Below are 12,264 nucleotides of genomic sequence, written 5' to 3'. Positions count from 1 at the left end.
ACCTTCCTCAATTGAGAACAACAAGCTTAGCAAACATAATTTTTTTTAGAAAAAGTACATATCCAAGAACTTTTATCTTTGTAGACAACTAGAATAGAACTTATTCAACAAAGAGGAATTTTCCTTTCCCCCACACTGTTAAAGTTGATTCTCTAAAGACTCATTGAATGAGCATAGACAAAAGTACAAGATTACAGTTTCTTTACAAGACTAAATCATTCTAAATTTCCCAACAACATATGAGAACAAGAAGGGCAGAAAAAAATGCAATATTTTTTAAAAAATTTCAAATGCCTAACAACGTCGATGCTCTATAAGAAGTTAACGGTATCAATATCATCAGACCATTTTCGCGACAGAAGGTAATGTCTTCAGAAGTGATGGAGAAGGTCGTCGTACAGTGTGATTGAGCAAAATCATGAATGTTAAAAGAGTCAATGCTCCTGCTTGATGAGCAGCTCCTAGAGAAACTGGGACATAGGAAAGAAGAGTAGATATGCCCAGTGTGACCTGCATTTGAAATGAAAGTGATTGAACCATCAAGTAATTGAAAAAAAAAGAGTCGTTATGGAGGATTTTTGATGATGCGTGAAGAGTAGTACCTGCAGAGCAGCCATACCCATAGTGCTTCCAATTAAATGTCTTACTGCAGGATGCATATCCAGCTTTCTGGCTGACAACCATAATCCGCCTATTGCAGCTAAAGTAGCAGTGGCAAGAATACGATGATCGAGCTGCAAAAGACAAGAATGAAATCATCATAAAGAACATGTCCCTTCCAAACAGCTTGGAAATACTTTCTTTTAAGCTAGGGGTCTATTTGGTAACAACCTCTCTATATCTATGAAGTAGGGGTAAGGTTTGATTACACTCTACCCTCCCAGACCCCATTTGTGTGATACACCGGGTATGTTGTTGTCTACAAAAAATGCTTAAACTTGCATTTTGGTCATAGTTTTTTGCCAGTTGCCATATTGCCCGGTCTCATGATTCGCGGTTTTGCCAACTAGACATATAACAAGCCTAGCTTGAGTCCAACAACATAATTTTCTCAAAGCAGCTTTATCCGGAGAGAAGAAAATCACAGCACGTAATAGAAGGTTAAATCACAATATACATGCAAAACCTAATAAGTAAAATTTAAAGCACCTTGAGTGCTGCCCTTTCACAAAAAGAGATTGAATCCGCCAGAGAAATTCTGTTCAAAAAATATACAGCCTTGCCATCATGTAAATAAACTTTGTATCTTTAATAAGCTAGAGCCACAGTCCTTCGGAACCAGACTCTCTACCTCCACGAGGTAGGGGTAAGGTCTACGTACACTCTACCCTCCTCCTACCCCACTTGTGGTATATGTTGTTGTAAAAAAAAAAAAAAAGTCAAGCTTGAATAAGGATCTCAGCCGTTCTTTTAGTCAACAGCAACATTCTCTTCTTCTCCTTTTTTTTAAATAATTCAATCAACAGCAACATACACAATCACCTCCATAACCGCACTTCCTTAATTTCTTTTATCGCATCTTCTTCATGATGTTAATATGGAATTAAAATTTTCATGCCAAAATATATGATCTTTCAATAGTAGACAAACCGGGAAGTCCAGAAACAGAAGTTTACCTGAACTGTTGAAGTATTCTCAAAGAAGTTGCGGATAAGAGGTTTCATACTAAAGATATCATCTGGAATCCATGTGTCTCCCATCTTTGGAAAAGTATTGAATGCCCGGCCCTGAAGTAAATCCATTCAGACAATATTCAGATGATTACTTCTCTTTAATCAAATCTTATTAAGAGAATAATGTAAGCAGTGTATACATGAAAGAATAAAAAAGCTTGGATTTTTCTTTGTTGTCTCTCCAATCCCATAACAAACCATCAAATACTTAACGTGTGCAAGCATAAACTACGATATGGAGAATATAAGTTACATACAGCGTCATTTCCAGCAACAAAAGCTCCAGAGATCGCAGTAATTCCAACAAGGATACCCACAGGAAGTGCAAGCCGCTTAACTTTTGCAGCCCCGCGAACACAGGCAAGTGATTCCGCAGGAGGTTCAGGCATAACAACAGAAAGAGCCGTCCAGAAGAGTCCGCAATAAATAGCAAATGCAGAGGTAAGATGAGCTGCAAGACGGTAGGGGCTTACTCTTGGTTCAACATACTCAGATGCAGGCTCCTGTGGGAAAAATGATTTAATCAAACTTAAGAATGATGTGTCTTGTATGAGTTTAACAAACACATAAATTAAATGAATTGCTTGGTACCTCTAAACCACTCTTCACCATCCACCAACCTATGAGACCCTGTCCAGCACCAAGAGCAAAGAGTCCAGAGAGTCTAAATCCAAGTCTTACTGTTATGTATCCCTTACGGAGAAAATATGAGAATGGGAGTGCAAACATTATACCAAGGGCCCTTCCCCACATTCTGTGTGCATATTCCATCCAATATATGAACTTGAAATCCTCGATGTTCATCCCCTTGTTCACACTATCAGGATTAAATTTAAGTCAAATCACTAGGCAACCCCAGTAAAAAAAGATCCAGAAATAAGACTCAATATTAATCTTCATGAATCATAATAAAAAAATATAAATATGGAATATGGAATGATCCTCCAGTGCCTATTTGTTTTCCAAGGCTAACAACAAAAGCCATTTCATGCAGCCACAAAAAAAAGAAGAACTTTTTAGTGTTTTAGCACTAAGATTAGAGTAAGTGAAGTGCACTGAGCACATACTGCTGTTTGGACTGACCGTTTGTATTCTGGGGATTGCTTGTACTTCTCAAATTCAACCAACCAATCTTCATCTGTTAGAGGAGGGAGGCTCCCAGTGAATTTCCAGTCCGTCATTGATAGACCAGAACGTGTCAACCGTGTGATACCACCAAGCACAACCATACTGAAGACCCAAGCAGCAGATGTAAAAAGCCATATGCCGACCATTTTCCGGGCATGGGGTCCCGCAATTACAAGGAACTTCAGTCCCTCCTTGTTTTCAGCTGCAGAAGCAGCCACCGTGGAAATTTTTCTGAAAGACGTTCTATGCACACCCTGAAATCAATATATATATACCCTTGTTGGCTACCACAATGTAAATATAAGGACAGAAAAACAGATGCAAAGAAATCTCACTTAAGCATTTCTAAATTTCTTATCCGCATGTCCATACACGTATGCAACACATAAACGGCTGCCTTTAACTTACTATATCAAATTATAATTCTAAATTGGAGAATTTTGGAAGAACAAAGGTGAACAAAGAATAAGCTTAATGCATTCTTTGTTAGTTTTTGTGTAAAAGTAGCAAAATTTGTAAAAACAATCAAAGCAATCACTAGCTAGTAGATCACAACCATAGCTAATCTAAGCATATAAAAGACTAACTACTAAAAAAGAACTACAGTTCAATACAAATTGGTCAATCCAAAACAGAACACCTCACCATAATTAACTAATCCACTGTCTACATAATCCATTACACAAATTTCAACATCATACACATTGTAATCCCACGAAGTGGAGTCTGGGAGGGTAGAGTGTATGCACACTCATAGGTACAAAGATTATTTTTAATAGGCACTCAGCTCAAGAAAAAAGAACAGCTACTAATGACCAAAACAATACGATAATCGAGGTACAAGGAATAAACCATCACACAAAATACAAAAGATGAATAAACCATAAAACCCATTGATCAAATCATATTCAGTTAACAAAAACAAGGTAACAATTACTAAACTACAGGTGAAAACACTACTATAGAAACAAAAAAGACAAACTTTTTTCTCCAAAACAAAAGCTCAAGTACCAACCTTGTGATTAAGTTGATGAAAAGATCTTAAACCATAGTTAACAAAGGTCCTCCTAACAAAGTTTCTTCTAGAAGGAGCAAGCTTTGGAAGAGAAGATAAAAGCCTATACTGATTCAATGTTGAAAATGAAGCTTCATTTGAAATTTTGGTTGCTGTAAAGCCCCATTTTCCAAGATTCGACGAAATCTTGACACCCAAATCTTTGTTTTTCCGCAAAAGTGAAATTAATCTGCTCTCTAACATTGCTCTTTTCTGGATTTCGATTTTTTCTATCAAATTTGCTGTAAATTTTTGTGCGTGTTGAGTTTATGTTGCTGCGTTCTTTGAAAAAAGTTAAATCTTGGACAGGGTTTAAGGATGAACCGGCCGGTTCACTCAAAACCGTGGGCGAACCGGTGAAACAAAAGCGTGGATATTCCTATAGCCATAGGATATTAGAGTTTTTTTATTTTATTTATTCATATTTTTTATTTGAAATGTTTTTATTCAAAGAAAAAAGACTTTTTGTATATTAAAATTAAATATTTACGTAATTTATATCATGAAAAAATTGTATAGTTACACCCAAGTGATCTCTATTTTATAAAACTTTATATGATGTAAATCGTACACTTCATCAAACTATATATATATATATATATATATATATATATATATATATAAAAGATAATTTTAAAGCGAAAGAATACAATATATTTTCTTATAAAATAAAATATTAAAATTAAATTATAAATATTTTATTAAATTAAAATAACCTACATAATCGTTTGCCCTAATGGTTGGATCAATGCATACAAGATGGATATAATCCCAATAGGTTATATTCATTATGGTCGTATCACTAATAGTCAATTATTCTAATTTTACGTGTATTTATTAATTCTTTTTTCATCTTTTTATTTTTTTTCTTTAATTTTTACCTTTTGTTCGTTCCTGAAAGGACACTCGGAAAAATATTTGATAATGTATTAGAAAAAATATTTATACAAGTGTTTAATACCTTTTATTGTTTTGTTTTAGTTTCTGAAGATTTAATGTTAGGACAAGTTATACATCAATTTACGTACTATTAGTTTAGGATTTTTACACCTTTAATTGTTCAGTTAAATTAAGTTACCATTAGTTTTTTGTTTGACCAAATAGAATATTTTATGTTAAAAAAAAAAGCAAAAAGCAAAAAGGAATCCTAAGCAATAGTTAATGTTTTTTCTTTAAATATGTTAAAGTTTGATTATTTTATATTTACATCGAAAAGTTAAAATTTTCTTATCAATAAAAAGTTTATACTTGCTCGATTCTAAAACTTTTAACTGATTACTAATAAAAATAAAAAATAATTTATCGCTAGACTAAACTTTTTAACGTAACAATTACAATATTAAGGTAGTCAACAACCCCTAAATTACGGTCTAATAATGCTCTTTTTTCCTTTTAATTATGCCCTTTCACAGATGCCAATATGATAATAAGGGTTTAACTTAATGTTTACATAATATACTTTAATATATTATATGGTAGGTTACTTTTTTTGGGGGGTTAATAATTTCACTTATAATAGATAATAATGGCTCATAATTAATTATAGTTGTATGTTTTAATTGATCAACTATTAGTGTAACTATTTTTTTAACATTAGTAATTATATTCTCGTTAAGTTTGCCTAACAAAAATAAGAAGAAAAAAAAGCAGAACACATTATAATTATGGAAACTAAGTTAAAATTTAAACTTTATAAACTTAATATTTTATGTTATTAAATACTGAATAATTAATTCATAAATGTTCAATATATTCTAAAAAAATACATTATATAAATTTAAATTATTAAATTGGATGATCCCATTTTTTACAACTCATATATGGTCTATTTAGGACATAAACATTGATCATTTGAATGTTGACATCTTAACCACTCCTATTTACTTTAGAAACAATGGTAAATCATTATTAATCAAAGATCATAATAGCAATATAATCATATAAGTGAAATTAGAAGAAGACGGTATGTATCCAATTTTATTCTAATTTTATAAAGGTAAAATAATAATTTTATGATTCATTTTTCGTTTAATTTATAAATATCAAATTCAAATACAATAATAAACAAGTCGAATAAAAAAGATAGTAACAAAAAAGAGGTGTATATACACTTTAACTAACATTTATGTCATTCTACTTTGTGTATACAAATAGACGCTTAAACTTTCAAAAAAATTAAAGAAGTAGATACACATTTATTATATAACAATTCACATCAGATACACTCGATCTGATTTGTATATCTTGTAAAATGCATACTTCTACTTATACATACTCATCTGATTTGTATATCTTGTAAAATGCATACATCTACTTATACATACTCAAAGTTAAACGAGATAAATTTTAAATATCTCAAACTAAATAACACGTTTATAAATTATATCAACAACGAATAATGCGATAATTAATGACTATAGTGAAAGTTTAAAAAAAAAAAGTTGATTACCACATGTCGATAGGACCCATTTACTCCGCCAGTCATGGCGAAAATAGAACTTATTTTGTCTCTAACTTTTTTCAAAATAAAACTCCATAGATAAGAGCATCCAAAACCCCTGTTTAACTCACTCTGCTTCAAAATTTAGCAAAATTAATGGCAAAGAATTCATTTTTATTACACATTTTGTTGTTTTTTGTTCTTATTTTGAGTTTATGTGATGGGATTTTATCACAATATGAGTTGGAGGAACTTACATGGTTAGATGATAAAGATGATGAAATTTCAATGTTTCATAGCCAACATTCTTCTATGAGGAGATGTGATTTTACTTCTGGGAAATGGGTTTTTGATCAAAGTTATCCTCTATATGATTCAACTTGTCCTTATCTTAGTACTGCTGTTACTTGTACCAAAAATGGTAGACCTGATTCTGATTATGAAAAATGGAGGTGGAAACCTCATGGTTGTGAAATTCCAAGGTACTTAAAATTCTATACTATTTCCTATTTTGAGTTCTTTTTAATAACTGTGATGTTCGAATCAGCTTGCGTGCATCTCGAATAGTCAACATGTATCAATCACACTTTAAGGCTAGGACATATGAAAAGAAATCACCTGAGACTTTATGGTTGTGAGGTCACTTTATTGACCACTAGTTGAAATTACTTGCATGCAAAAATATTTTAATTTTTAATCTTATTTGTACTTTGGCCTATTGAAGGGAGTTTGGAGCAACGGTAAAGTTGTCTACGTGTGAGCCGTGAAATATAGTCAGTGACCTGAATTGCACTCTTTGGGGACTGGGGGTGTGGCCTTTTCTCGGTTCTTGTGTAAACACGGGATGCTTTGTGTAGGGGACTGTCTTTTTTTCTTGTACTTTGGGACTACCTTTGTTGTCAAATTTTCTTGTATTTGCTCTTGGCACTAACGGAGCTACCACCTGAAGTTAGGTGGCGAAACAACATTTTCACTAAAGGAGTTCAAAATATCGGGAAAAAAAAGGGGTTGGGGTGGGGGGAGGGGTCAACATGTTATTTATAGTTAAAAGTTAATCTTAACAATGCATAAATAGTGAAATTTTCCGTCGTGAGAAAATTGGGTTGTCCTACCTGGCTCTGGCTCTGCCTCTGCTGAAGTATAATAAAAGGAAGTTTCAAACCAATATTCAAAAGTATAGGACTAAATTTGAATATTTTACTCGAAGTAAGGGTGAATACGAGATGGTTTGTGAATCGTGAGAGTATGAATGACCCGAAGTATAACGGAGGGTATAATTAAGATATTAAGGTGTTTTTGGCCTTTCTCCTGTTTTTTTGGTTGAATTGTTGGAAAATATCTATATGGTGTTCTAACTTTCTTTGGTGAATGTAGGTTTAATGCATTGGAATTTCTTGGAAGGATGAGGAAAAAGAGAATTATGCTTGTTGGTGATTCTATAATGAGGAATCAATGGGAATCTCTTGTTTGCTTAGTTCAATCTGTTATCCCTATGGCTAGAAAAACAGTAACTTATGTTGGTCCTACTATGGCCTTCCATGCTATGGTAAGTGTTTTTACTTGTAGCTGTCCGATAATCTTAGTATATTTTTTATACGGACAGTGTATAGAAGTTAAAACTCTTGTAACTGATAAAAGTACTAATGGTTGACCGATGTTTTAAAGGATTTCGAGACAACAATAGAATTCTGCTGGGCTCCTTTCTTGGTGGAACTGAAGAAAGGACCAGAAAACAAGAGAATATTGCATCTGGACATGATTGAAGAGAATGCAAAGTATTGGAGAGGAGCTGATGTTCTTGTTTTTGATTCAGCTCATTGGTGGACTCACTCCGATAAATATAGTTCGTAAGATAAATTTCATTTTCTTCATGTGATTCTTGAATATATACTAGAAAAACTAGTACTATAACTATGAAGGCGGTTTTTTATGAGTTAAATCGTATGAGGTCATGACATAGTCTAATTATACCATTTCACTGGCTTCAGTTGGGACTTGATTATGGAAGGGAACAGTTTCTATAGAAACATGAACCCAATGGTTGCCTATGAGAAAGGACTAATGACATGGGCTAAGTGGGTTGATTTGAATCTTGATCCTCGAAAAACTCGAGTTTTCTTCAGAAGCATGTCACCTCGACATAACAGGTACTCATCTTAATTACTCCCTCCGTTTCATTTCATATGATGGTATTTGACTGAGCACGGAACCAAAGAACGAAAAAAGACTTTGGTTACTTTAGAGCTTGTGGTTTTAAACATGTTATGACATTTCTATGACTATTAGAGCAATATCGCTAAGGGTAAAATGGAAAGTTCAAAGTTGAAGAGTTTTTCGAATGCCACAACATTTCGTCATACTACAATGTGTGTTAGTTTCAATTATAAAATGTTCAATCTCATATCTCTTGTTATGACTCTTTAGGGAAAATGGATGGAAATGCTTCAACCAGAGGGAGCCTCTGGAGTTCTTTAGCCATCCGCATGTACCAGAACCACTGTTGGTGCTAAAAGAGGTGCTACGAGGGATGAGTTTTCCGGTATCTTTCCAGGATATAACAACAATGACAGCTCTTCGAAGAGACGGGCATCCTTCTGTCTATAGTAAGTTTGTAAGCCAAACAGGTAAGCAGCACTTAGGAGACTATAAATCTGATTGTAGTCATTGGTGCCTTCCTGGAGTACCTGATACCTGGAACGAAATGCTGAATGTCATGCTCTAGTTAGTAAGACGTAACAATGATATAGCTAGGAGGTCATCGATGAGATGGCTTATTTTCAATGTTAAGTTATCTTTCCTTTTTAGTCTTGCTTGATGTTTTCATCACTGTACTTCAGTGCTGAGTGTTTAATGTTGTATCCTATGTAAACAACTGATGCTTCTGAATGTGAGATACTATGTTAGTCTCAATTTTATCAAAGGCGAATAGTGAAGAAAAACTCCAAAGTTTATTACACCGTAGCATTGGTGCCAACACTAAAGAACTACGCACTTAAGCAAGACGAAGCACACAACCTGTTTTTTGTACCTTAGTTCAGGGCTTAAGCATGCCTAAGACGAGCCTTTAAGAACACTACTAGTTCATGATTCATCATCTCTTCACTTGTGGGGAAGAAACTTTAAACTTTAACAGCTTGAACATTGATGAAATGATGGTGTCTATCAATATGATAGCAGCATGCTTGCTTTCACCCTTTTTGCTTTTTTCCATTGAAATAATGATTCTTCTCTTTCTTTTTTCCCATTCTGATGTAGATAAGTTTATGACCAAAAAACAGAACTATATCTGAGTGGAAGACAACAAAATACTTGATAAATCATGTTATAACAGCATGTAATGCCTACATTTCTAACTCTTTTCTTGGGATCTTGTAGAATAGTTTTGGCCTAAACTAATCAACAACAATAACTTCCCTTGTGTATACCCATAAAGTGGGGTCTGGGGAGGATGGAGAGGGTAGAGTGTATGCAGATCTTACCCCTGTCTCAGAGGTACAAAGACTGTTTCCAATAGACCCGCGGCTCAAGAAAAAACAGTCTAAAGCAAGTCCAGCAAGAAGTAACGGAAGGGAAAAGCACACTGAGCAGTAACTACATCAAAATAATATGATAATGAAGTACTAGAAAAAACGAAAATCTAAGGAAAAGAAACTACAGGAGCAATACTATGAACGGATAGTGAGATAACACACTACTACCTACTAACCTTCTACCATAATTCGTGTCCTCCAACACCTCTAATCATTTTGGCCTTGTATTAGTCGATTTGAACAATCATTTTAACCTACATACGAACATGAATCTCAGCGCCCTCCCCACAAAACTCACACATACTAAAAGAAATTACTACCAATTATCAGTATGCTTATATGTTGCAAGTTGCAACCTTTAGAACCATGCAGCATCTTTAGGAACTAAGGTAATTTAGTTGCATTACTGAATACAAAATATTTCCTATAATCAACTGCTATTGAGGAACAAACTTCTTCCTCAATTTAGCAATCTCCTTGTCATTCAATCCAAAAGCCTTCATCAAGAGCTCCTCTTTAATTCCTGCTCCAAAAACAGCAGATGGGATTTTCACTAATCCAGGATTTTGGCTGTTAAAGCTCCCCAAAATAGTCGCTGGCGAATCGCCAACATTCATCTGGAAGTGAACTAAACCTTTTGGAAACACCATGACTTCTCCTTTCTCAAGAACCTTAGCAAATACTCTGTTTCCTGAATCAACAAACCCTGAATAAATCTTCCCCTCGAGCACGAATGCAGTCTCTGTTGCTCTCGGATGAAAATGTGGCACGTTGACACCATCAATGTCAAAATCAGCGCGCACAAATGACATCCCTAATGTGTTAAGTCCAGGAAAGACAGTGGAGCTTACTGGAATGGATGAAAATCCAGTATGCTTATAGTTTCCGGGATCTTTAATCCCCGAATAGATAAAATCATCGACTGTGACAAGTGATGTATTCTTGCAAGAAAGGAAGATTGAAGAAAACTCTGTTCTTGGAATGCAGTAATCATTAACTGGATTAGGATCATATGCTAGGCTTATATAGCTTTGAAGAAAAATAACTAGAAAAACTATCATTTGTGAAGGAATCATTTTTCAATATTCAAGAATGAAAAAGCTGGAAACTTTATATAGACTCTGGTTTCAATTTTCAAACCTTGTGAATAAACACATAAAATATATAGTAGCAAGGAATATTGAAACCTAGAGAAAGATTCTATTCAAAAAAATTGGCCTACTATTGAGAAATATATATTGAACTTTAACTTTAAGAAAACGTCGGGGTCAGCTTTTGCGCACCTCAACTAATTCCACGAGATATCTATCACCCCATCAACAACGTGTACAAGGTAACTATGTCTGCCAAGGCTGGGATAGAGAAAAGTTTCTTTTTATAGGACTAATACTCCTTCGTTCACTGTAATAAAAATAGATGTCCGGTTTGAAAAATCAAGAGATAATTTATCACTTAATACCTACACTCTTATTATCTATAGGCGTTAAATTTATTATATTCAAATGGTGATATAGTAAAATTGTCATTTTATTTATTGTTCCGTAAGGGGTGAGTACTAAGTCAATATTGAACAAGTAAAAATGAACGGAATGGGAGTAATTCTTTAAGGACAATGTTGTGTTTCACAAGCAAAGGCTTTGCTTGTGAATTAAGATATGGAGGATTAGTGCTTTGCCATGTTTCTGATTTTGTCTTCTTGAAAGATAATGGCAAAAGGTGATGATTTTAAAATAAGATCCCCAGGAAAAGGAAATAGATTTTTCTTGAATTAAAAGACAGATGAATATAATATAACCACATTTTCACAACTCACTAACTCCAAAAGGCAAAAGAAAATGATAAACAATTGATAATGCTACATGATGGACATTGTCACCAAACTTGTGCATATCCCAACAGGTTGAATCCTAAATTAGTATAGTTCGTTTTATAGTTTCATATCTAAATTATTGGATTGTTCACAAAAACTTTTAAATTATTGTAAATTCATATTAAAAGATATTCTCCAAGGAATATGATATGCTATGTGCCTCTCAACAAATTATTCAAATATTTTATCATATCTAAGGAGACCAACTTCGTTTTTCTGAACTTCTGGTAGTGGATTGGATGATCATCAGTACTAACAACTCTTTAATGGTTTAGGTGGATACAATTCCACCATTATCCATCATGTTTAGGACATGGTAATGATGTTAGAAAACTTTGATTTTATTAAAGTCATTATTTTGATTTACTGCATTAATATGGAGGGTTTTTTACATTGTAATGCTGCCTTTTATATAAAAAAAAAAAGGATAAAATAATTAAAATAAAGAACTAGATAAGGGGGAAAAAGGCAATAATACAATCACATCAAATCTGTCGTTACAGATAACAACACTTTTCACCATTACACGACAATGAATTTAATAATACAATATGATACAAGTTATGATC

At 33.6% G+C, this 12,264-nt stretch overlaps 3 protein-coding genes across 3 annotated transcripts; 1 reads left to right on the top strand and 2 right to left on the bottom strand.

Moving 5' to 3' along the window:
* Window positions 1-100: 100 nt before the first annotated feature.
* Window positions 101-4,137, bottom strand: LOC101268533 (heme A synthase COX15). Its single transcript, XM_004249920.5, has 7 exons — window positions 3,817-4,137; window positions 2,757-3,055; window positions 2,265-2,490; window positions 1,931-2,176; window positions 1,617-1,727; window positions 603-734; window positions 101-510 (listed from the first exon to the last, which is right to left on the bottom strand). The coding sequence occupies exons 1-7, from the start codon at window positions 4,057-4,059 to the stop codon at window positions 340-342; spliced, it is 1,428 nt and encodes a 475-aa protein (XP_004249968.1). The 5' UTR covers window positions 4,060-4,137; the 3' UTR covers window positions 101-339.
* Window positions 4,138-6,245: 2,108 nt separating this feature from the next.
* On the top strand, window positions 6,246-9,205 carry LOC101268242 (protein trichome birefringence-like 36). The gene is made up of 5 exons (XM_004249919.3): window positions 6,246-6,777; window positions 7,670-7,841; window positions 7,961-8,142; window positions 8,284-8,442; window positions 8,720-9,205. Exons 1-5 carry the CDS (start codon window positions 6,452-6,454, stop codon window positions 9,015-9,017), a joined length of 1,137 nt encoding a protein of 378 aa, XP_004249967.1. The 5' UTR covers window positions 6,246-6,451; the 3' UTR covers window positions 9,018-9,205.
* A 671-nt stretch (window positions 9,206-9,876) lies between these two features.
* LOC101267954 (germin-like protein subfamily 3 member 2) lies at window positions 9,877-12,114 on the bottom strand. The gene has a single exon (XM_004249918.5). It carries the CDS (start codon window positions 10,899-10,901, stop codon window positions 10,263-10,265), a length of 639 nt encoding a protein of 212 aa, XP_004249966.1. The 5' UTR covers window positions 10,902-12,114; the 3' UTR covers window positions 9,877-10,262.
* Between the last annotated feature and the right edge of the window lie 150 nt (window positions 12,115-12,264).

This window comes from Solanum lycopersicum, chromosome 11, assembly GCF_036512215.1.
Source record: "Solanum lycopersicum chromosome 11, SLM_r2.1".
NCBI classification, from domain to species: domain Eukaryota; kingdom Viridiplantae; phylum Streptophyta; class Magnoliopsida; order Solanales; family Solanaceae; genus Solanum; species Solanum lycopersicum.
This window is presented reverse-complemented; position numbering and strand designations above follow the sequence as displayed.